Genomic DNA, 23,839 nt, shown 5'->3' with positions numbered 1-23,839 from the left:
GATAATAATAATCGGTTTGCAGCCTATTACATAAAGTGGAAAATTATGGAACATACAATCAAGTACATTCAACTGAAATCGATTGAAACCTCCCCTTGGGTAGAAACGAAAAGTCAAACCGGATTGCAACTTTGTGGATTGCGTATGCAAAATAGTTTCGTCACAGCTGCTATTGTCTACGAGGTTTTCATGTGTTTCATGAGAAGCCAAATCGATTAGTTTTGAATGGCATTAGATTTCGTTATAATTTCGTAATTGATTTGTATTGTGACTTAGAAGCTGGTTGCTTGATTTGAGTTAGCTTTCGATAAAAATCGCAGTCAGGGGTATGGTGAAACAGAAAGCAACGCATACGGAAGTGGTGTATAAAGCCTATATACAGGGTGTTAGGCAGCTCAGTACAAATATTTGCCCATATTTGACAAAAAAAAAAATCCTTCTACGCACATGGTTGAATCTCAATCGCTACAGAGTTATTAAACATTTTTAGCTTTCGGTTCTGTTTCCCTTAAATTAGCTAGTACAAAAAGTATTCTTGCTAGCTCAATTCTGTTGCTTTTATTCGAAAGTTTTACACTCAAACTTGCTCTTAAACCTCCCACTTCTAGAAATTTAGTAACTTTTTAGAAGCAAAAGCTTTAAAATAAGTGTTTCTCAAAGCGCTTTCACCAAATTTCACCTAAAACGGCGTGATAAAGTTGATTGCTTTTATCCACCAATTTGCTCTGGTCCCGTTGTACAATTCTTTCTTTTTACGTGAAATGTCTAACTCTTTTAGTTTCGTTGCAATTTAATTTCAAATGCAAAGTGCTGAGTGTTAAATTAGTTTCTTAAAACTGTATGAATTCATACATCACGCATAGCACACTAGACCACCGCGTGCGACGACACAGTGTGACGCATATGGAATTCGTCTTAGATTCCTTGGAGTTCTCTATTAAATGGTTCTCGTCCGGTCACCAATTGGTCTCGACACATGCAAATCGGCTTCAGCCTGGTCACACCTAGTAGGCCCCTCCCCAGTTAGCATTTTCATGTGTATATTAAAGAAAAAAATCCGCATTACGGACAGATATGCATGCTAACAAATCGTATTTGATGCGCAAAACTGGTATATTCGTACTATTTTGGAGGCGATATACGTGATTAGGAATAATTATAAGCATTCCGAATGTTCTGGCCACACTGGTGAGGCCCTCGCGCAACAAACTTAAGTTGACAGGAGAAAATAAACAAAGTTGTGTCAGTGAGATTTGGAAGAAAATAAACAGCGGATAGAAGATTAATTGAAAAGTGAAAGTCATCTTAGATAGTCGGGGTGTATAGAATTTATAGTTGAAGATAGTTGAAGTTTATAGAGTATAAAAGGTCGATAGTTGGAAAGAGTTCTCGAAAGTGAGTTGAAAGATAGCACGAAGAAATAGCTGTTGTAGTGTCAAGAAAGTGTTTTGCGGGAAGAAAAATAGTTTGAGTAAGTCGCATGAAGAGAATTCTATGCTTTGAAGTGATTATAATAATTGATCTACAACTATAGGTACGAGTAGAGATACGAGTGTTCATTCGGAAAAGCTAAAACGGAAAGGCAAAAACACAAACTACAAATATCGGAGCTGTGAGTAATTTATCACGATTTACAATAACATTGAAAATTAAAGCCGGAAAAAAAAATTTATTAGGGTGGTTCAATTTACGGCACGATAGATAGCAAAAGAAATTCGCATAAATCAAGGCAGATAGAAAACAATAATGTAAGTAGGAAGTAAAAATAACGTTAAGACCAAAATAACACTAACGGTCAAAATATATATTTTAGTTATGATCGACGCTAAAAAGGCTCGAATTGCAAAGATCGTTTTTCATTCTGCGGCGGCACAACACCGAATATATAAGCATGTATATACGATAATATCCGATTAAGCGTGACTAACTCCGTGATGCTATACAATTCTGTGATAAAAATCGTATGCATGTCAATTATTTTCAATATATACGATTGAGAATCAACTTAGACCCACTTTATGACTGATGAGAAGAATCGAGCCAGAGGTCACATATTGACTGCAACTGTGACACGCCAGAGCAGTGAGAGATACCGGGATGCTAGAGCTGCCGAAAAGAGACTTCACCGACGTAAGAAACGTCAGCACTGGGATCGCGTTCTTGCGGAGGCGGAGAATTGCTTCGAGAGGCTCTTTAATACGAGAAGCCTCTTTAATACGATCAACGGAATCAGGAACCGGACCGTGCCAACACCTGTTATGTGCAACGATAAGGAGGGGAACCTGATTACCGAAAGATCGGAGGTGGCTAGGCGTTGGAAACAACATTTCGATGCATTGTTGAATGGTGAATGGATGGAGCGGTCAACAGAAACAGGATAACGATTGAGGATGATGGACAAGCTGTGGATCCGTCAACTTTGGACAAGCTTAGGAAAGCAGCGAGAGAGCTGAAAAACGGCAAAGCGACGGAACGGAAACGACGGCATCCCCGCAGAACTTTTGAAAGTCGGGAGCGAACGGCTGTATTTTGCAATCCATCAGGTTATGCTTAAGGTATGGACTGAGGAAGAATTAGCTATGGATTGGTTGGAAGTTCTCATATACCCCGTGTACAAAAAGGGTCATCGACTCGAATGCAGCAATTATCGAGGCATTACTCTCCTCAATTCTGCATACATAATTCTCTCTCGCATCCTGTTTCTCAGACTGAAGCCGCTGCTGTAGGAAACCTTCGTTGGCGAATACCACTGCGATATTCGAGAGGCACGCTCCACGACGGACCAAATGTTCACCTTGCGACAGATCCTCGATAAATTCCGGGAATTTAACTTGCAGACTCACCATTCGTTTATAGACTTCAAGGCGGCGTACGATTCAGTTAAACGAAATGAGCTGTGGCAGATTGTGCTTGAACATGGTCTTCTAACAAAACTGATTAGGCTAATACGTGCTACCCTTGATGGTTCAAAATCAAGCGTTAGGAGAGCGGGTAAGACATCGGACTCGTTTGTAAAGTTAGATGGTTTGAAGCAAGGTGACGGACTATCAAATTTGCTGTTCAACAATGCATTGGAAGGTGCTATTCGAAGGGCAGGCATGCAGAGAAGCGGTACCATTATCACGAAATCTCATATGCTCCTAGAGCTGTGAAAGAAGCGTACACTTATCTTAAGAAGGAAGCTGCGAAGATAGGGCTTATCATAAATTCTACCAAACCAAAGTATATGGTAGTTGGTAGAGAGCCAGAGGCAGAGGCCTACAATTTCCGTTGGATGAGCCGTTGGTGTGGAAACGGCTCCTGAATTCGGCATGGACTCGATAAGCGGATTGTCGCCGTAAAAGTAAAGTAAAGTACTGGGGACTATCTGGAGTTGGGCCGCAAATGTCTCGTTTAATGGCCCAATTGGATGTGCAAACACAGATTTTTAATAAATTCTTCTTTTATTAAACTTCCTAGGTCTGTGTAGTGTAAATTTACGGTGCAACACGATTTAAAGGCGGTTTTCGGACGCATGAGTTCTTGCAGTGACATATTGCTTCTCATCCTGGTTTGGTGCCTTTCTTATCATTGAAACACATATATCAGGAGGTTTCGTGGTTTTCCGGGCATATCAGATTGATACCTTGGATTTAGTAACGCAATTCCAGATTGATATGTTCCGCTGGCACATGAATTCTACCGAAATTTTCTTAGCAACTATAGGATTTATCGGACGCGGACAACTTAACGTCCACTAACTCTCATCCCATCGATAGTTAAATTATTGTTTAAGCTCCTTCTACAAGATATGCTGACATTTGTGATTGCAAGGATTAGAAACTTCATTAGGTTTGTTGTTGCGATAACGTTTATGTTCACGTTCAAAATTTGTAGTAATCGGTGACATTAATCCTTAACATCCACTGTAGAATTACGCACAAAGGTTCATTTGGATACTATTTAATTTTATTTCCAACAGGTTTTTTTTCTGTAAGGAATCTATCCATATACCTATGTAATGAATTATATTCAGAGTTTGATTCGAATTACCTACCGGCGAGTGTGCTCCGCGAGCCACTAGAATATTAATGGGCATGTTTTTCATCCACTTTCCCTGATCAGTTTGCATACGTTTCAAAATAAGCAGAAAAGTCTCTAAAATCGAAATCTGAAATGGAAAAAGACTTCTTTTAAAATTTGCCGATCTCCATTTAAGGTTGACTTTCCCCAAAGTTTTACAATTTCTTGGAACATTTTCTTTCTACACCCTTGTTTTTTCCTTCCATGAATTTTGAACAGGAGCAAATGCGGTTTAGTACTGCTTCTTCGGTTTTCCGAAAAAGTCTCCACAAATCGATTGTGTGATGTGGAAAAAATCGTTTCGATTCATGGTCGTATTGAACTACTTAGTCACTTAAATCTACACTCAACCTGTGTTATGAACGAAATGCTTTCAATGACGACAAAATATAATGGGTCCTTTAAGGGCTTTTCAGTTGTTGGTGTAATTTTTTTCATGCCGGAAAAATTGAAACAAAAATAACGCAATGCTGCAAAACCATTTACCGTTGCTTTTTGTTTAATTTTCTTATTTTTCCTTGTAAAACGTGAATCATAGTTCGTGTAGGGTGCCTAGGACGAAAGTCTTCTACATCACCGTATAAATTTGGAAAAAAGTTTATGTCACCCCGCCCTTCAAAAATTTTCGAAATTTGAAGGGGCAAAAAAATAAAGTGCAATAATGTTGCATTCTTTAAGCAGATTTTTACAGTTCAACGAGTTTACTTCTCTAAATTACCCTATTCGTGCAAAGTTGAAGTAATTATCCCGTTAGTCTCGATCAACTATCCTACATCATCTAAGCTTTCTGATTCCTGCTACAAGTCACAGGCGACTATTGTTTGTACGTAACCTTAAAGTTCCAACGCCGAAAATTGGGGGCTTGGAATAAGACTTTTAGCTCCATTCACTTTAAATTTTGTTCCATTTAAATTCAACTTGCTTCAAAAGAACCGAATTAGATTGAGGTATCAATCAACTAAACAATGTATTAGTGAAATTTGCTACCACTTTTGACGGAGATATTCCGAATTGCTGTGGGATTATATTTTGCTGTCATAAGTAGTAGATAAGATTAAAATAGAAATACAACAAATTACACACTCCGGAACATCACCTTTCGGTGTTTTCGGGGCTCCAAATTGATCGTTTTATTCCGTAGTGTCCAAGTACTTACCCTATTTTTGGATGTAAGGGACGAAAAACTTCAAGATACAATTTTTTACCATGCATTAGACGCATGAAGAAAGGATGTCACTGAACTGTTCGAAGCTTTTCTGACTATTGTCATGTTGTGATTATCATTCGGATCAACGGTGGCTTCGACCATTACATCAAATTAAGTCATGCTAAGTTATATTGCTTTTTTTAAAACTTTATGTGCTTCTGCTTCAAAAATTGAGTTTTAGTATGGTAATGTACGAAAGTGGAATTAAATTAATTAAATAACACTTTCATTGCTAGGCAATTGAAACAGTTTATCTCTTCAAACATTTCAATGATTCGCAAAATCCTAGAGCTTTCGAAGAAGAAAGATCTAAGCATTTATACTGATTTTATAACAGGACCTTGTCCAAACCGCTATCATCTGAAGCTTCTGGGGAAACTGCAAGGTGATATATGTGACTCGAAACACCTGTTATGCCGATGTCCGGCATTTTTCAATTAGATCAAGATCAAGGTTCTTCGACAGAGGGCTGTCAGAAGCCCTGATATTTGGAAAATAAATCCCAGCGCAGTACTGCACTTCATCCGAAGTGCAGCACCGGACTGGACAAATGCTATTAGTCAATGACAATCACTTCTGGTGGTGGTGCATTTGCATCCTTAATATATCAAAGATAAACACGTTATTGTTGAGAACCAGCATCAGCTGAGGAATGGGCTGATATTCATATGACTAAAAGGTTGACCAAGACACAAGCAGTTTCAAACGTGAATGGTGTGAGTGATTGTTTTTCTTGAAAAATGTCGGTAGCATTGCACATGCGTTCCAAGTAAAAAAGTTGTAGGGTCATAAATTGCCATTTTTACGGGAAGATTACATTCAGATACTAATTTATAGTTACCGAGTTCTGAACTAGTAAGTGACAAAGATTTGGATTATTCTAAAATACAAGGTAACTATCCGAATGACATGCAAGTAAAAAGTAAAATTCAAATGAAGGTCAAGTTACACGTTTATGGCTCTCTAAGGTGATCCTTTAGCACTCCACTATTTTCTAGTTGATTCATCTCTACCACAATACTTTATGTGCCTGGATCAAAAAAATTTGAAAGTTGTTTTGGTTAGAACTAAAATTTAAGTACTGTTCAACTTTTTTGTATCAAACTTTTGTTAACCTGGAAAAATAAACACTGGTTTCTTCTCCTTTGTTTAGTTATTGAAGGTTTGTTATTATTTTTTTCTTGACCCCCGCCCCCTCCCTTGAACAATATTTCGGGACCAGGACATAAACTTTTTCCCGAATTTGTATAAGCCTAATTGATGGAATGAACACAACCAACATAAATCAACTCCTGTATATTATTAACCGTAATATAGGGTTAATTTCTAATTCCCGTCGTAGTAAGGAAACTCTAATTTTCATTATTTCTTAGGTGAATTTAATGAATACCTCAAAAGCTCTGCCGCTGATTTGACTCAAACACACTTACCTCCCGATCCGTGCCCTTTGAATTCACTAAAAAGCGATTAATAAAGCATTTGATTGAAATTACGCAACTGACTTTATATCTTAAATTCGTCGTACCGTTTTAAAATCCGTCCATCAAAATTTTTCATCGTCCGAACTAAAAATCACAATGATGTTTACGAAGCTAGCGCGCTTGTATTTGTGTAGGACAGCATGACAAATGTTATTCTGCAAAATTTCAGTAGGTTATGCAAATTTTCCCGGCTGCAGAATAAGAACAATGCGTTGCGTGAGTTATTTTCATTTTATGAATGACGGAAATTGAAACGATTAGTCGACATTTTCTTCTTCGTCGCACGAAAAAACGTTGGAAATTTAGCTGCTAGAAATTCTTTAATGAAAAAAAAAAGCATTTAAATAGATCTCACTCACAGCTCACTTTGATTGATCGCGTATGAGACAACAAACAAACTAAAATATTAGGGAATAACTAATTTTGCATAGTGTGTCATAAAAATCGCTGATGTTTTTAATAAGTTGTGTTGGATAGGACGGGAATAGGCAATTACGACGAAGCAGCAACATACCCTACGTAAACACGTCGTTTATAAATGGCCATCATAACTTTGGACTTCTACTACTTGTATATACCTACCATACAAGTAGTAGAAGTCAACAATTATTATCACATTTACGTTTTTCTGAAATTTAGCAGATAAACCAAACTATTAAAAACTTTGTTTACAACCAGCAGAATATAATCTGAAACCGCGGAGCACATTTTGGGAATTTAATACGATTCTGAAGCTTTCAATATCAGGAAAGTAGAAAACCCGAAGTGGAGTACAAGGATTCATTGCTCGTCAAACCAGCCATTCACAGTGAAATTGCACTTATCGTTGTGTACGTATCTACTTCTACTTTTTCTCCCTGCACTCCCCGCGCCGTTGCTCTCTATGTTCGGTTCCATAATTGAACTTGTTCAAGCTGGGAAGTATCTGCCATTCACGCAAAGCGCACGATGAAGCTCCGCACTGAATATAAATGACTTGGAAAATTGATTTGATGATTCGTGGTGGTCTTGAAGCGCTGCTGTACATCCAGTATCGGCCATCTCATTCGTCTGGTAAAGTGGAACTTTATGAATGAAAAGACTCATTTCTTTTGAAGAATGTAAGAATTCAACGAGAATGCGGAAATCTATTGCCGGCCAACGGAAACTCATAAAAATGGAAAAGCAAAAAAAGAAAGAGATTGTGGCAATCCCGTCAAGTCATCTAGATACTATCTAATTAGAAAGCAATTTTTCATCCAAACCAGTTGGGTTAATTTTAGAACAAATCTTATATTAATTGTATGCTGAAAAAACCGCACCAACATTTGATCACTCACAAACATTACAGAATTACAGTCAGTGATTTACCCCCACTAGAATGTATATCCGCCGGTCGACAAAAACAATTCAAACGCAAGTATAGGAAAAATGGCCCTTCGACAAAAGGTATTATTATAGTGTGCATGTATCGGTAGTTGCGAATCGTACCGCAGAATACCACCCAACTGATGCAAACACGACAGCTCAGCCAGTGATGCATGGAGGGATTTTCTTCCCACCTAGCCGTTGAGTATTTATTTTTTCCTCTTAGAAACCCACCCTCAACTGGAGCCGAAGGCAAAAACTTCGAATCCTGTGAGAGATTCCCGGCACTGATCGCACCGTTTATGATTCACACTTATCATGCAATGTGTCATTTACGACATGCAATGGGCGGCTTGAGGAGGGTTTTGATGGACGGTTCAAGGGGACAAGGATGCCACCCCCGTCGGCGGAATGAGTGATAGATTATTGTTTTTTCCTTGCGTCATTGAGCGGAAAAAATGGGATGTTTTCTTCTGCTGTTCGGAGAACAGGCTAAACTGTGAGGCCATAATTAAGTGGTCAATAAAGTTCTAGGCAACATAACAACGAGTAATTGATGGTGGTAGAAATATTATCCGATCTGACGTCACGATATTCATAATCTATTTGTTTCATATATCACTATGCCTTCTACGATGGCTAGAGTACATAGAAACGCTGGCTTCACGTAAAGGTAGGTAACGGGGTCAAAGTTCTTTACAATATATTCCTTACTTGAAGCCTGCTTCTCTATTGTTTTGAGGTTGACAAAACAATCATTCGACATCGAAATGTCATCGGCATCGGTCCAGCCACGAGACCAACTGGTCTGCAACGCGCGCGATTGCTTCCAGAAAATCGATCATATTGCGTGGATAACCCGCTGCTCCCACGTATTTTGCGAACAGCATGGTCAGGATGTCAAGTTGCGCCAGGCGGTGTCTACCAGTTGTCCAGCTTGTGGTGCTCGGATTCACGACGACTTCGGCATAGTGGAACGTTCTCTAAGCGATTCGGTACATTCTCGAGCGGTGAGTGACCTAACCAAAACACCACACTTGGTTTCTGCCTAAAATTGTACGCAATTGCAGCTCCTCTTGTGCGGCTACAGTCCGGATATCATAATGGAAATTGCCAACAGTGCCATCACATTCTGGAACTTTCAGAAGCAGCAAGTGTGTGTTAACTTAGAACGAAAAGTACAGTATTATAAGGAAACCTTAAGTAAATTCAAACAAGACATGGCGCTAGCGAAAAATGATGCCGAATTAAAGATTCATCGATTGGAGCAACAATTGGAGAGCTGTCTGGCAAGGAATAAGGAATTAAGTGAAACTCCCGGCAGAGAAACCCGCGGTGAACACCATAGGAAGGCAGAGCAGCAAGCGAGAAAGCGAAAGATGGATGATTTTCTGCTTTAGCAATAAACCGTCGCCAGTAGCTACGGATCCCCCTCACATTAATAGGACACCACGACCACATATGAAGTGTTTGATGCCATGCCGTCTCGCATTATATCTCAACCATCGAATCAAATCACGCAATCCACGTTTTATTGCTTTTCAATGACGGGTGGCTTGCGGATCAACTGTTCTTTGTGGCAATAAAATTCGCCACATTCCTCGGCGCGATAAACAACGTAGGATAAACTCCGTGCTGTTGTGGTAGAAGCAGCCCTCCCAACCACATGCGAGCGAAACGCAAAAGTCTAACGACAACCTTGGGGACTGTTCGTCCAAGGATAGTAGATGGGCTCAAAAACTAATAGGATTAATGAATTTTCTTTCAACATTCTCTACGATTTTTCCGCCGTCACGAGCGAGCGATACAGACTATGGCGTATAACCGTTTTGTTTTTCTATACTTCTGGGTTCGGTAAAAATGATAAAATTGATTTTTCGATATTTGGACATTTCGGATTGAGAGTGAATCGTTCTAATTTTCTACTACAAGTACGAAAAAACATTTTTGTTTCGCCTCTTCCCTAGAAGCAACAAGTAATAATTTGAATTAGCGTGTTCATTCAATATTGACTCCATTTCCTGTGGATTGTGTTCCCAAATTAAATGACAATTTTGGCAAAACCGTTCGTCATGTTTATATACATCCATTATAGTCGCTTAAATTTATTCACCACACCACTGCCAAAAGTAGGTTTTGTTTGGTAGTAAGAGTGTGGCATTATGCACTGACAAATTGGTAGTGTTGAACTCAATTTATCGTGAATGTAGCATACATTTTGAGCGACAGTAATAATAATATTCAACTCTTTAGTTTGGAACTATGCGTTTTTGAAAATTTGGAAAACCTTATGAATTTCTAAGAATTCTTTTGAGTGAGTCCACACATGAAAAAAAAAAGATTTCTTTTATAATACAAACACTCAAATACTTCATTCAACCACAACTTGTGGTCCACAAGTACTATTTCATGTCTAGTTTTTAATTCAAGTGGATGTATAGCCAAATAAAGTATATTGATCCTAATTTTTCAATTTTTTATTCAACTAGCTGACCCGACAAACTTCGTATAGCCACAAATTAAACTGTGTTGTTCATAAATCATGAATCTCGGATGATCTTTATCACAATCTCGAGTTTTGAAAGTTTCTGAGGAGTTCAACCTTAGATGATTTATTTTGGCAGTTACGTTACTATGAAAGTATCCCAGGTAACCAATAACCATCACCAATGCTATTCAAATGCAAGCCAATAAGCACTTAAATCGCCACAGGCAGGGGTGATAGGTCTCTAACCATTATAAAATAAATTCAAGACGCCAAAATCCCCACACGCCAAATTTGGTTCCGTTTGCTTGATTAGTTCTCGAGATAAAAGGAAATTTGTATTTCATTTGTATTGGAGTCTCCCCCCTCTTCAAAGGGACGGTGTCATAATTCACCATAGAAAAAATTTCTGTCGCCTAAAAGCCCCCCAGCCTCAATTTGGTTCCATTTGCTTGATTAGTTTTCGAGATAAAAGGAAATTTGTATTTCATATGTATGGAAGCCCCCCCTCTTAAAGGGTCATTATTCCCTTCCTAAAGATGGGAGAGGTCTCAATTCACCAAAAACACCCACGTGCCAAATTTGGTTCCAATTGCTTGATTATTTCTCTAGTTATGCAGCAATTTGTGTTTCATTTGTATGGGAGTCTCCCCTCTTAGAAGGGGGAGGGATCTCTAACTATCATAAGAACCTTCCCCGGCCCAATGCAAATTGCACGCCGATCGGTTCAGTAGTTTCCGATTCTATAAGGAACATACAGACAGATAGACAGACAGCAATCCATTTTTATAGGTATAGAAGATTTCATGTTCATTTCAAACAAAATTTCAAGTTTAATTTCAAGTCATTTTGAATTTCAGATTCTAGTTTAATTTCCAGTTTAATTTAAACACAAATATACAAATATACGGTTAAATTTCAATCTAATGTCATGCCCAATTTCGAGCTTAATTTTGATTCAAACTGCAAGTTTAATTTTAAGTCAAATTAGAGTCCCATTTTTATCCAATTTAAGTCCAATATCTAATCGTGGACACCTGGTAAAAGTGCAACACACAAAATTAATTCGCAAAATTCGAGTTTTTATCCGATTGTCATCAAACTTTCAGGGCAACAAATGAAACAAATAAACTTAGTTTTAGCGTATTTTAATAAATTTCGCCTCCGTATCCGAATGCCGGTACTTTGGCCTTAACCCCATCCATGTGATCTTGCACAACCTCAAAATCGACATGGTTTGCATATTTACTCATACTTTCTTCATTTCTTCGACTGTTTTGACTACTTAACGATGTTTCAGAATATTCTGCTTCATAATAGCGTAGTATTTCTCGATTGGCCGCAGCACCGGTGTATTTGAGAGGGGTTATGATCTTGCGGCACGAAATCGACATTATGCCTTATGCCACTCCAGCAGGGCCTTTGCGCAATGGCATGGAGGCAAATCATACCGGAAGATCGTAAGACAGTTCTGAGACTTCAGAAGAGGAAGAAATCGCTTTTGGAGACACTCTTTCAAACACATCTGTCTATCTGTCTATAGATTTCCTCGAAGAAAACGTCACGGATCTTGTATAACCTTCTGGAAAAGTCCGATTGATGAGATGTGATGGACGACGAAACGTACGTCAAATTGAATGCAAGTACCCTTCCGGGTCTGCAATTTTTTAATTCTGTACCTACAAGAGAGAAATTAGCGTCGAGGTACGATGCTGGTCTAATAAGCCAGTCGTGGTATGCTCGAATTTCGACTGGCGGTGCTTCTGGAGTCAGTAGGATCGTAGCAGTAGCACTATAGCCCTGTAATTAGCCTGTACTCTAATAAACGGCTGCAAAGTCTGTGTCGATAGAGAAGGATCAAGTCTTGAAGACGGTTCTACCCAACCCAAACTTATGAATTTGTTCGAAAATAAATAATTTCCGTCAAAAAATAGGTATCCATCACTTGATAAAATGATCCGGCCCAAACAGGGGCGGACTGGAAGCCAACGGGCCCAACGGGCCTTTGAAATAAGGGGCCCCAGTTTGCAATATTCTCATGATAGTAAATTAACACAAAAAATGATATCTACTCAAAAGACATCAGCGTTACAAGGACAGTAAATCGAATGAATATGGGCTCTATTTTGTAAGTCATGTCGTGCAACTCGACTCGACTCAGGCACTGTCGAGTGTCGAGTATAGGGAGAACGGGCAGCATAGCGACTCGATGCTCGAAACAAAACAAACTCAGTCGTTATTAGGACCGAGTTACCAGCTTTTAGCGTGTGCGTCATATTAGCGGTTCTCGGTACTTTAGTTTGGACGCATTTCTCTTCGCCCAATCTTCGCTACTTCGAGTTTTAGTTTGTTCAGCCACCACCACAGATGGCGTTCTATCGACAATATCCATTTCATTGGCAAAGTAGACGAACTAACTAGATTTGCTGAAGATTGTGCCTGTGTGTTGCGCCTTTCATAATATCCTGTAACGGCATGTTGAACAGCCCACATGAGAATCCATCCCGTTGATAAAGTCCCCTGCGAGGTTAGAATGGCCATGTTTTTACGGTCGATGGTATCATACGCAACTTTGAAAACAGGGAAATAATTGTACGGTGAAATCTGTATTCATGGACTTTTTGAAGAATCTGCCGCAGCGTGAATATTTGATTCTTTACTAACCATTCTTCAGCGAACCCGAAAAGAACTTTCTACATTCTGATGAGTGCCACTGTGTATCTTTGCCAGAAATGCAACTTTTTCCTCATCTATCACCCATTTATATTTCTGCAGATTTTAAGTTATAGGGTTGCAAGTATCAAATAAGCTGATTTTATAAATTGTGTTTTACCTGAAGTGAATATCACCTTTTGGAATTGAAAATCATTTTCGCCTGTTCTATTTTCACGATATATTGAACTTGTATACTATGATGAAAATCACTGTGCAGCTGTACATACGAAACTCCGAGGCATAAAAAACAATGTTTGCTGAGAAAAAAGATTTTCTGTTTTGTTTGAAATTCGGTGATAATTTAAGGCCCTGGATAGAATGTCAACAGTTCAATATATATGTGTAGCTTATTGCGTCTACACGCCAGAACAGAACAGTTCATAGTGCAGGCGATTCCCGTGCCGAGTTATAGCTGACCGTGGGATTAAACTCTTGGATTCTCCTATAAGAATCCTGCTTCTATAAGCAAGGTATTCTGTGCGAATCCTCTGTAGAATTTCTTCACACGATTCCAATGTGAGGAATGCTCGAGACTATGCGCGAATCTTTTTGGTTCGTCCTGGTAGAGCTGCGGAAAAAACCCATCGTCTAAAAACGCCAGTACGAAGAGCACTTGCTCGCCAGTCCAGAGGAGAGGTTCGCCAGCAACAACACGCGGAGTTTCTAAAAAACGGTCAGGTGCAAGAATTTTGCCATGCCTGTGATGTGCAATGATAGTGCTGGCAACCTGCTTACTGACAAAACGACGATAGCAGCCAGGTGGAAGAGTATTTCCAGACGCTGTTGAATAGAGAATTAAACACGAAGATCAACAGGTACAGGATAAGAATTTTGAGCGACGGTCAAACTGTGGAGCCACCAACACAGGTGGAGGTCAAAAGAGCAATCAGTGAGCTGAAAAACGGTAAGGTTGCTGTAACGGATGGTATCCTGGCTGAACTTCTAAAAGCGGGGAGCGAGCAGCTGTACGAAACAATTCGCCACCTCATTATCAGGAACAGCATATGGGAGGAAAATAAATATCGGAGGAGTGGTTGATTGGCCTCATTTCCCATAATTTTAAAAACGGACATCGACTTGAGAGTAAAAACTATCGAGGCATTATGTTGCTCAATTTTGCCTATAACGTGTTCTCCCTATCCTGTTTTTTAGACTGTGTCCGTTAGCTGCGTTCTGCGTCGGCGAGTATCAAGCTGGTTTTCATGAGGGTCGCTACACGATGGATCAGATATTTACCCTGCGTCTAGTAACTGACGAGTTCCGGGAGTACAACTTGCAGATTCATCATATTTTTATGGATTTCAAGGCGGCATACGATTCAGTCAAACAAAATGAGCTGTGACAGTTAACGCTACGACATGGTTTTCCCACAGAACTAGTTACGTTGATTCGTGTGACGCTGGATGAGTAAAAATTATGAGTCAGAATAGCAGATGAGACCTCACGAGCTTTTTGATTTTGCGGATGACGTCGATAACACCGAAATCAAAAGTAGAGCAGCGAAAGAAGCCTTTAGGTCATTTATTGAGAAATTGGGACTTACCAGTAACACCGCCAAAACGAAGTACATGGCGTGGAAATCCAAATGGTGTTGGTGTCAAAGAGGAACGGAATATATTTTGGTATGCTCGTGACATGTGACAACGATGTAAGTCGCAAAATAAAACAACTAATTGCAGCTGCGAATTGGCCTTTACGCAGGCATTACATTTTGTAGCTGAAGTCCCCAAATTCGCCTAAAACTGACGCTCTAGAGAACACTAATTCTCTTGGTGGCCCTTTACGGACATGAATCATGGACGCTAAAAGAGGCTGATCGACGAATGCTTGGGGTTTTGCCTAAAATTTTGCAAAATCCAAAATGGAGTGTAGCGCAGACGCATGAACCACGAGTTAAGAATGCAAATATGCTGTTATAATGAAGATAGTACAATGTGGCAGTCTGCGCTAGGCTGGTCACGTGTCTAGAATGCCCGACGAAAGAGTAGCCAAAATTATTTCAAGCAGAGAATCAAGAAGAGGCCGTAGACTTCGGAGTAGACATCGCACTGATAGGTGTGCGCTATCGAGGATGATGCACGTTCAGCTGGTGTTCGAGGGGTTTGAAGAAAGGTAGCCCAGGATTGAGTACTGGAGGAGTAGTCAAATAACTGCAGATGAAATAATAATTCTACTTTTAAATACTCAGGATTGAAGCTGGTAATATTTTCGGAGCTTGGATCCCAACAGCTCAACTTAAATGATTACATGAATCATGGGGCCCCAGCAATTGAACATTCGTGAGTCGTAGCAAAAGTTTAATTAACAAACAAACAAATAAATCATGGGGCCCCAGCAATTGAACATTCGTGAGTCGTAGAAAGAATTTAACTGAAATAAAAATTTTGGAAAATCACATTTTGTGTAACGACGAAATTTTTACTGGGGCCCACCGGGCATTTGCCCGAATCCGTTTTGAAGATGAATTTTTTTCAACATGTGAGAAATAGCAACTCAATCGCATCAAACATAGCGATATAGACAAACAGTTTATCCAAAAAATACGTACCCTAGCTCACGACTAAAATATGTTTATCTCTAATGGGCTAGTCTCGTATATTTAAGCCGTACCCTAGCTCTTAGACAGCTACATATCATCATGTAACTCTCAACTAGATATCATCCCCCTGTTTATCATTTACAAAACATTCTACCAACTTCATGCCGAGAAACTGAAACCGGAAAAGCCCACATTTTTCCAAAGGCGCACAGAGATAATAAAACCGAGTTATTATGCATCCTTTTGGAGTGCTTTACATCCGTCGTTTCATTATCCTTATATCCGGTTCGTTTCGGTTTGGTTTCCAGAACATGAGGGTGGTAAAGCTGTTATTGATTTCTTTATGGCGTACTTATTGCGATATTTTGGGTGCTCTATGCTAAAATGTAAACGTAAAACTTTATATCTAAAAGTTATTCTTTTCTTAATAATTTCTATCATAATAAATGAACTGCAGTAAAAACATTGTAATCGTGCCGTTGTTAAAAGGTCAAATAAAAAAACTCAACCAATTTTATTGAACGGTTCTATTTTCTCACAAATTCCAGTACCTCCGCAAGTCGCACATTTAATTGAAATCATCGCAAAAATCCCCCATAAACTTCCAAGAAAGATCCAACTTTGTATTTAATTCACGGGAAAACGCCCCAAGCATTTCGCTCTACAGGTTGAAATTTGTTTCTTTTATCTTTTGATATGGATTCAACATTCACATTTCCTCGCAGGACTTCCCATCGTTCAAACGTTTATCCTCCGGAAACTATGTTGTCGTTTGGTTCGCATTCACAACGGGGGACCGACACACAGCATGACACACGATTGCCGTGTGCCATGTTCGGAGCATCGTCGTGTTAAAGTTTTCCATTTAAATGCTTAAATGTAGGTATCCCTTTTCCCACAGCCGGGGCTAAAACTTACCTCTCACCGTTCCTCTCCTTCGCTGTGCGTGAAGCACGGAACCTTCGCCAGGGAATTAAAATTGCATGTGAAAGTGTTTCGTCAAGAATCCATATATCTATTTACAGAACACGACGAAAATCTTTTGGGATAATATCCGCAGGGCCAACCGTTAAACGGATTGGTTTCACTCACTGATTTTCACGACTTAGAGTATTATACTCTCGACGGAGGTGGATTATTTCCGGTTTGCATAACACTTTTTGACTTTCTGTACACCACGAAGAGTGGTTTTTACGTTTTTTTTATTTTCTCAATAATTCATTTTAACTTTTTTTTCGCACGACAGTCATCACTGCTGAATGATCACCGTTTGGTAAAACGAGATTATTTTCTTGTTTTCGTAACCTATTTCGGTTGTGATGACTTTTTTATTTTCACTTCTTCATTCGTTGTTTAATGGGTTGGTTTGCAGTTCGCTGACGGTATTTTTGTTCCATCGTTCCGGTCCTTCGAGCGATGATGAGGGCTGCCTGTAGAGAAATCAATTGTACGCCCTTTTTCCGGTTGACCTGCCCGATGGGATCCAATGCCAACGGGAGATTACACGAAGCGTATTGTAATGTCTAGCGAATTTCACTTTAACACTTGCTTCTGTTACGGGGGCTTTCCCCACTTACCAAATGGTTTTTAGAGAATGATGCGAAAATGGCGGTGCGCACTGACAGCTAAGGGCGGGCGAAAAAATACGGTATTTAACCATTTTCAAGATGTCCACTTAAAGGAATGATAAATTTGAGAGAAGCTTGACTTACAAGCGTGCCAATAATGTACCTAACGTGATAGAAACGCGGAAGTGACTAATTTCAAAAAGATTTATATCTTACGCTACTGGACAATAAAGTAAAGTAAAAAAGTAAAGTAAAGCCACTGTATTTCAGCGTATTGAGTAAGTGAGATACATATAGCAATTCGAATTTTTCTGTTCGGTAAACAATCTACCATGCGGCACCAAACAATTTTTCATGTATAAATATGTATATAATCAATAGAATATTCATTGCCGATTGACTAAACCGTAGTACCATTCAACGAAATACACGGATTTATTAAATTGATTCAAGTTTTGCAGAAAAATAATTACCGATTATTTTGAATGGACGTATTTACTTTTTTTTAAACCAATCCGACTGATACATGTGACTTTGTTCTTGCAAGTGTTGCAGTTTTTGACCCCATTTATACCTTTCCTAGTGTACATTTACTTTATGAAGTGGCTTGTCGGAGACCGTTTCCATATTCGAATGATAGCCTGTCAAAACTGACAGTGATATGCAGTTTTTACGGGTTTTGAATTATTAAATGACTTTTTTCCTCTTTTCGAGTTGAGACTAAGGATCAGAATATACGAATACTGACTTGTGAGAACTAGGATAAATATTACTGCAACACGAATACAGCGGAGTTGTTTTCGTGCATTTTTATACTTTTAACCCTCTAGCGTTTTTAGAGCCTCAGAGTTACAAATAAAATAGGTTTCGAATAGACAATGTGAAATAAATTTTGAAATGATTTTTTTTGCACCAACATTACCATATTCTGACCATGCGGGGCCACAATTTTGGCAGCATACTGGCACGAGGGATAGAATTAGAATTACACTTCTAGTGCCTCGAAATAGGAAACCCCTCGTTCACCAAGGAGCCCGACAATAAAAAAAAGTTGAGTTTTGTAATTTTTGAATTTGCAATGAAACAATTAACAAATGTAATGGTTTTGTAAAGAAGAACAGGGCTTTCAAATGGAGTAAAAAAAAATGGCGGCCAACTTGGATTTGGTCGTCATGTTGGATTTTATCAGACAATCGCCACTTTCGCCATAACCCTCTCAATCGACCATTTTAAGACCACCATTGGAAAGCCGAGAAAAATGCTATGAAATACATTTACCAAATTAACTAAAACCAAATATCTGTACCTAATACCAAAGTTCTAAATTTTCATATAATTATTGTGATATCTCGAAAATTTGCTATGAAACAAACAACAATTGACACGGTTTTGTAAAGAGGAAGCATAGCGCTTTCAAATGAAGATTTGGCCGCCATATTGGAATTTATTAGAAAATCGTTTTTTTTACAAAATCGTATCAACCGATTGTAGGTTGAAGTTCATCATTGGAAAGCTGGGAAATGTTCAAGAAACATTCATTCGTCAGTGGTGGCCCGGTTTCAACGAGAATTCAGAATAATTGCAATGAAAACTCTTCCGAAAATTGTGACCATTTTCTTCTGAAAAAACTGACTTCTGAAAATTATGACTTCTGAAGAAAAAAGACATTTAAAACAACATAATCGACCTCAAAATTTTTACATTGACATTTTTGCAAGATGGAGAAACGGAAATATGGCGAAAATCTGGCATATTACCAAATATCTGCAAGATTTCGGGCTTGTCTGTTTGTTTAACAAACAAATCCAGATTCATGGCAAATTTCAGATTTATCCGGCGTAATGGCAATCTTGGTTAGAGGGTTGAGAGCTATGTCTGCTTATCTGTTGTATTAAGTACACGCAAGTTTAACATGTTTCATTAATTAGAAATCTTGATTTCTATTAATTCAATTTATTGCCGAAATTCTAGCAACAGTAAAAATTATTATCTTTTATGGTCTCAACGAATTTGCATTAGATACAAGTATGAAGAAATTTCGGTTTAGATGAGGTTAAGTTTCGGAAAACTTTCGATATAAATGTTTCCTCATTTCTGAAGGATTGAATTTAAAATGAAGAACTCTATGGTTTGTAAAATTTCGAGAATTGCCTGTATTTTCGTAAATTTACTGCTGCTCCGGTTTCGAAAATGAGTTTTAGTTAATCCAATCAAATAAAATTAAGAACATCATCGTGACGTCAAGTCACGTTGAATCAATAATGTCGAAGCAAAATTTTGATGTTTTCGTTTCTCAACATTCATCTTTACTAAGAACCTCAGCAAGCGGTGGTCAAGCTGAGAGCCACTAACACAAGAGTAGATTAAGAAGGCAATTAGTGATCTGGAAAGTGGGGAACGAACGGCTGTACAAAACAATGCACCGAATCATTGTCAGGAATTGAGCGCAAAAACAAGTGCCGGCGGAGTGACAGGATGGCCTTATTTGCATTATTTTCAAAAAACGACCCTCGACTCGAGTGTAAAAACTATATGGCTTGATAGACATTGACATTGGTCAATTCTGCCTATAATGTGTTTGTAGGTTGAGACTGTTAGCAGAAACCTTCGTTGGCGAGTAAAAGCAAGGAAAAACCTAGGTACCACATTCCGTTTTCGAAACTTGGCCTTTTGTTTTTATTCAAAAGATTTTAGAGTACAGCCTGGGCGATCTATTGACACAAATCTTGTTCAATTTACGTCGCATTGCCTGACAAATATTGAAAACGGTAATCAAATAGACACAGTATACTCTGATTTAAAGGCTGCTTTCGACCGTTGTAGACCATCAAATACTGATTGCGAAAATGGGGACGACACATCAGCTGTTTATCTTGCTTCAATTACTTCCGGGAGTACCCATCATCTGTTTGTTGACTTCAAGGCAGCATAGGATTCAGTCAAACGAACTGAAGCTGTTAGCGGAGGCCTTCGTTGGCTTCGTATAAAAAGCTGGATTTCATGAGAGCCGCTCCAAGACGGATCAGATGTTTATCCTGGTCAACTACTAGCTAATTTCCGGGAGTACAACTCATCATCTGTGTATTGACCTTAAGGCTACGTACGATTCAATCAAACGAAACGAGCTGGGGCTTCCCGGTTTTGTTTTGTAATCCGCACATAGTTCTTTTGCAATATCGCTATTAGGTGAGCGAATGCTTATTCCCCGTGCGTGTTTAACCCTTCTCCTTCATATTGCTGTTACTTTTGTTACTTACTTTTCAATTAATCTACAGTGACCGGCACAAAAAAGTTATCAACTCCCGGTACAAACGAAATTTTCAACAAACTTGTGCTTTTTAACATACCATGATTTTAATTTAAGGAACATAAAAGTTAACCTCCAAACTTCATTTTGCTATAGAAACATACAACATTCAACATCAATGATTTTTATTTAAAAAAACATTTGATAAAAATTTTCACTTATTGGTTAGTTTTTTTTTAAATCTGACAGAAAAAACAGATCCACTACCATATTTTTTTTCGCGTGGTTCACGTTGGTGAAACCCCCCGCTCTGACACTTCATTGTTTTTGTTTGTGACAAACATTTATCGCAGGCTCGTAAGACAACTTCAAGGTCTTAGAGCTGTGGAAGCTGTGGAAAAATGTCCGATGGCCAAATTTCAATGCAGGTCCGAAACCTTATTGTGCGTGATGCTAAGCGTAACGAATCTCAATGGAAAATAGGGGAGAAGCGTGGAGTGAACCGGGGAGCAGTGCAAAACTGCATACGGAAACAGAAAGAGCTCGGAAGTATTGCTGATCGACCAGGAAGAGGAGCGAAAGCCAGAGCAGTGCGCGAACCAACGCCTAGACTCAAAATTGGACTTCTACAACAAAAGTTTGGCAGGGCTCCAGGATTGACATCTACAGCCAACAATGAAGCACGGCGGTTGAAACATTGTGGTTAGGACTACAGACGGTAAATAAAGTACAGAAGCGCAAAGAGCGTGGCATAAAACACCAATCGAACCGTCAAATCGAGACTCCAAAGAAGTATTTTGCGGTTTCGTTACTTAACGAGAATGATATTAGCTGGGGCTCGTATATGTTGGGTTCAGAGGGGAGCAAAGAGTGGAGGGGAGGATCCGGAAGTTTGTAATTTGATGTTGTTGATATTATTCCTACTGCAAACAGCTTCAGCGAGAGCCACAGCTAATGTCAAAAAATCTTTATATGTGTGCGTGGTGGAATACTTCAATCAGCAAAGTAAACAAACTTGTGTTACGTATAGGACTAAGTTTTGTAATCTACCTGTAATGTTAAAATTTAAGCTATTGATTTACTAACAACATATGAATTAGTTACCTAATCGTATATCAATATTTTGTGTGAGAGTTTGGAGGAGTCGATGTTTGAAATGGGTCTGGAGAGCAATGATACCTTCCAGCAAGGCCTAAACACACAGCGAAGAAAACACGAGCATTCTTCCGATTAACCCGCATCAATTTAATGGAATGGCCACCCCAGAGCTCCGATTTGAACCCAATTGAAAATTTCTGGACTATACCTGGCAACAAGGTGGATAAAACAGGCGTGATAAACCAACATGGGTATTTTGTAGCCCTTTAAAAGGTTTAGGACGATTTGGACCCACAGCACCTGCGAAACCTTGTCGAAAGCATGCCAAAGCATCTTCAGTTGGTGATTGAGGTCAAAGGAGGTCATATTGACTACTAATTATTTGTTTTAATTATTGTTTTGTTTAAAAACAGGAAGTGGATCTTTTTTCTGTCATACTTTAAAAAACTAACCAAGAAAAGAACATTTTTTTATTCTTTTTAAATAAAAATCAGTGAAGTTTTCATAGCAAAATGTAGTTTGGTGGTAAACTTTTCTGTTCCCTAAATTGAAATCATACTAAGTTTTAAAATAACACCAGTTTGTTAAAAAAAATCTTGCATACTGGGAGTGGATCTTTTTTGTACCGGTCACTGTAGCTTCCTAGAGCCAGGAAATGCAAAAGTGAATTATAACTGACGCTTGGATAAGAAACTTCATCACTTCATCATTCATCGGTGAAGCAGAATTCAGCACATAGGGTTAATTTTTCGGTTACTGCTTTGCATTACCAATCTCGTTCCTAGAACTAGAAAGTGGAGCAAGTTATAATTTATCCGCAAGAGTTTCGTAACGCACCTCGAGCCACAATGCCACTCTTATAACTTGCCCTGGAACGAGGCTTTCTTGCTGGTAAATACAGAATTCAGTATGTAGAGAGGAGCCTCAGAATAAAGCCATGGCTTGATTCTACAAAGATTCAAACCAACAACTTCTAGCTTTGTCAAAACAGATTCCGTAACCTTACGGTTCAAAGTTCCTCAAAAACTCGATTATACAGTGGTACAACGACAATTGCGTCACTGTGGTTCCTATGAAGTGGAATTCAGCCTATATTCTGGAACTAAAGGTTGAGAAAAGTGACCGTCAAGGTAAATTGAAACCTGCTTCGCCGATGCTAGGGTATGTTGCTGCTTCGTCGTAATTGCCTATTCCCGTCTTATCCAACACAAATTATTACTAATATCAGCATTTTTATGACACACACTGCAAAACTAGTTATTCCCTAATATTTTAGTTTGTTGTCTATCATACGCGATCAATCAAAGTGAGCTGAGATCTATTTAAATGCTTTTTATCATTAAAGGAATCCTACCAGCCACATTTCCTACGTTTTTTCGTGCGACGAAGAGGAAATGTCGACTTATTGTTTTAATTTCCGTCATTCATAAACTCACGCAAGGCACAATGCAATGGTCAAAACTTGCTTGACCTGCAGAAATTTTGCAGAATATCTTTTGTCATGCCGTCCTACACAAATACACCTTGTTGTGACCTTTTAGTTCGGATGATGAAAATTTTTGATAGACGGTTGCGTAATTTCAATAATATGCTTTTCAGTGTTTCAAAGTTCACGGATCGGAAGGTAAGTGTGTTTTAGTCAAATCAGCACAAGAACTTTTGGAGTATTCAATAAATCCATCCAACAAATGATGAAAATTAGAATGGCTTTACTTACTACGACGGGAATTAGAAATAAACCCTACCAGTTTTAATTTGAATACTAGTCACTTCAGTTGGATTTGAAAATTAATTGCTTCGTCATCTTGTGAATATTTTCATTTGAACGTAACATTGTCTCACGGGAAAACGTCAAGTTATTTGTATAAAATGTATTCCAACCTACTTCAATAAAAACCTGTTCTAAAATTTTTGAACGGGGTCACGTTTTCTCAGTCAACAGTAAAAAGTTGAGTTACATTTTGTTTTGATCCCGAATTTACTCTTGTTGCACCACGATGAAAACTTTTTCTACCACTTCAAAACAGATTGCAGTAGACAACACGTAGAACATGGGACTTTTTTTCAGTCAAAGCAAAGCTAAGAAAATG

At 38.7% G+C, this 23,839-nt stretch overlaps 1 protein-coding gene across 1 annotated transcript; it reads left to right on the top strand.

Moving 5' to 3' along the window:
* The first annotated feature begins 8,867 nt into the window (after positions 1–8,867).
* On the top strand, positions 8,868–9,497 carry LOC128745536 (E3 ubiquitin-protein ligase CCNB1IP1-like). The gene is made up of 2 exons (XM_053842610.1): positions 8,868–9,107; positions 9,168–9,497. Exons 1-2 carry the CDS (start codon positions 8,868–8,870, stop codon positions 9,495–9,497), a joined length of 570 nt encoding a protein of 189 aa, XP_053698585.1.
* The last annotated feature ends 14,342 nt before the right edge of the window (positions 9,498–23,839 follow it).

Source organism: Sabethes cyaneus, chromosome 1 (assembly GCF_943734655.1).
Source record: "Sabethes cyaneus chromosome 1, idSabCyanKW18_F2, whole genome shotgun sequence".
In the NCBI taxonomy this organism is placed as follows: domain Eukaryota; kingdom Metazoa; phylum Arthropoda; class Insecta; order Diptera; family Culicidae; genus Sabethes; species Sabethes cyaneus.
The sequence above is the reverse complement of the archived record's forward strand: the minus strand, read 5'-3'. Positions and strand labels throughout refer to the sequence as shown.

Excerpts from the sequence above, each read along its gene's own strand:
- LOC128745536 (XM_053842610.1), top strand. The coding sequence starts at position 8,868 with ATGTCATCGGCATCGGTCCAGCCACGAGACCAACTGGTCTGCAACGCG. Across the intron at positions 9,108-9,167 it reads ATTCGGTACATTCTCGAGCG|CTCCTCTTGTGCGGCTACAG; the intron begins GTGAGTGACCTA and ends ACGCAATTGCAG.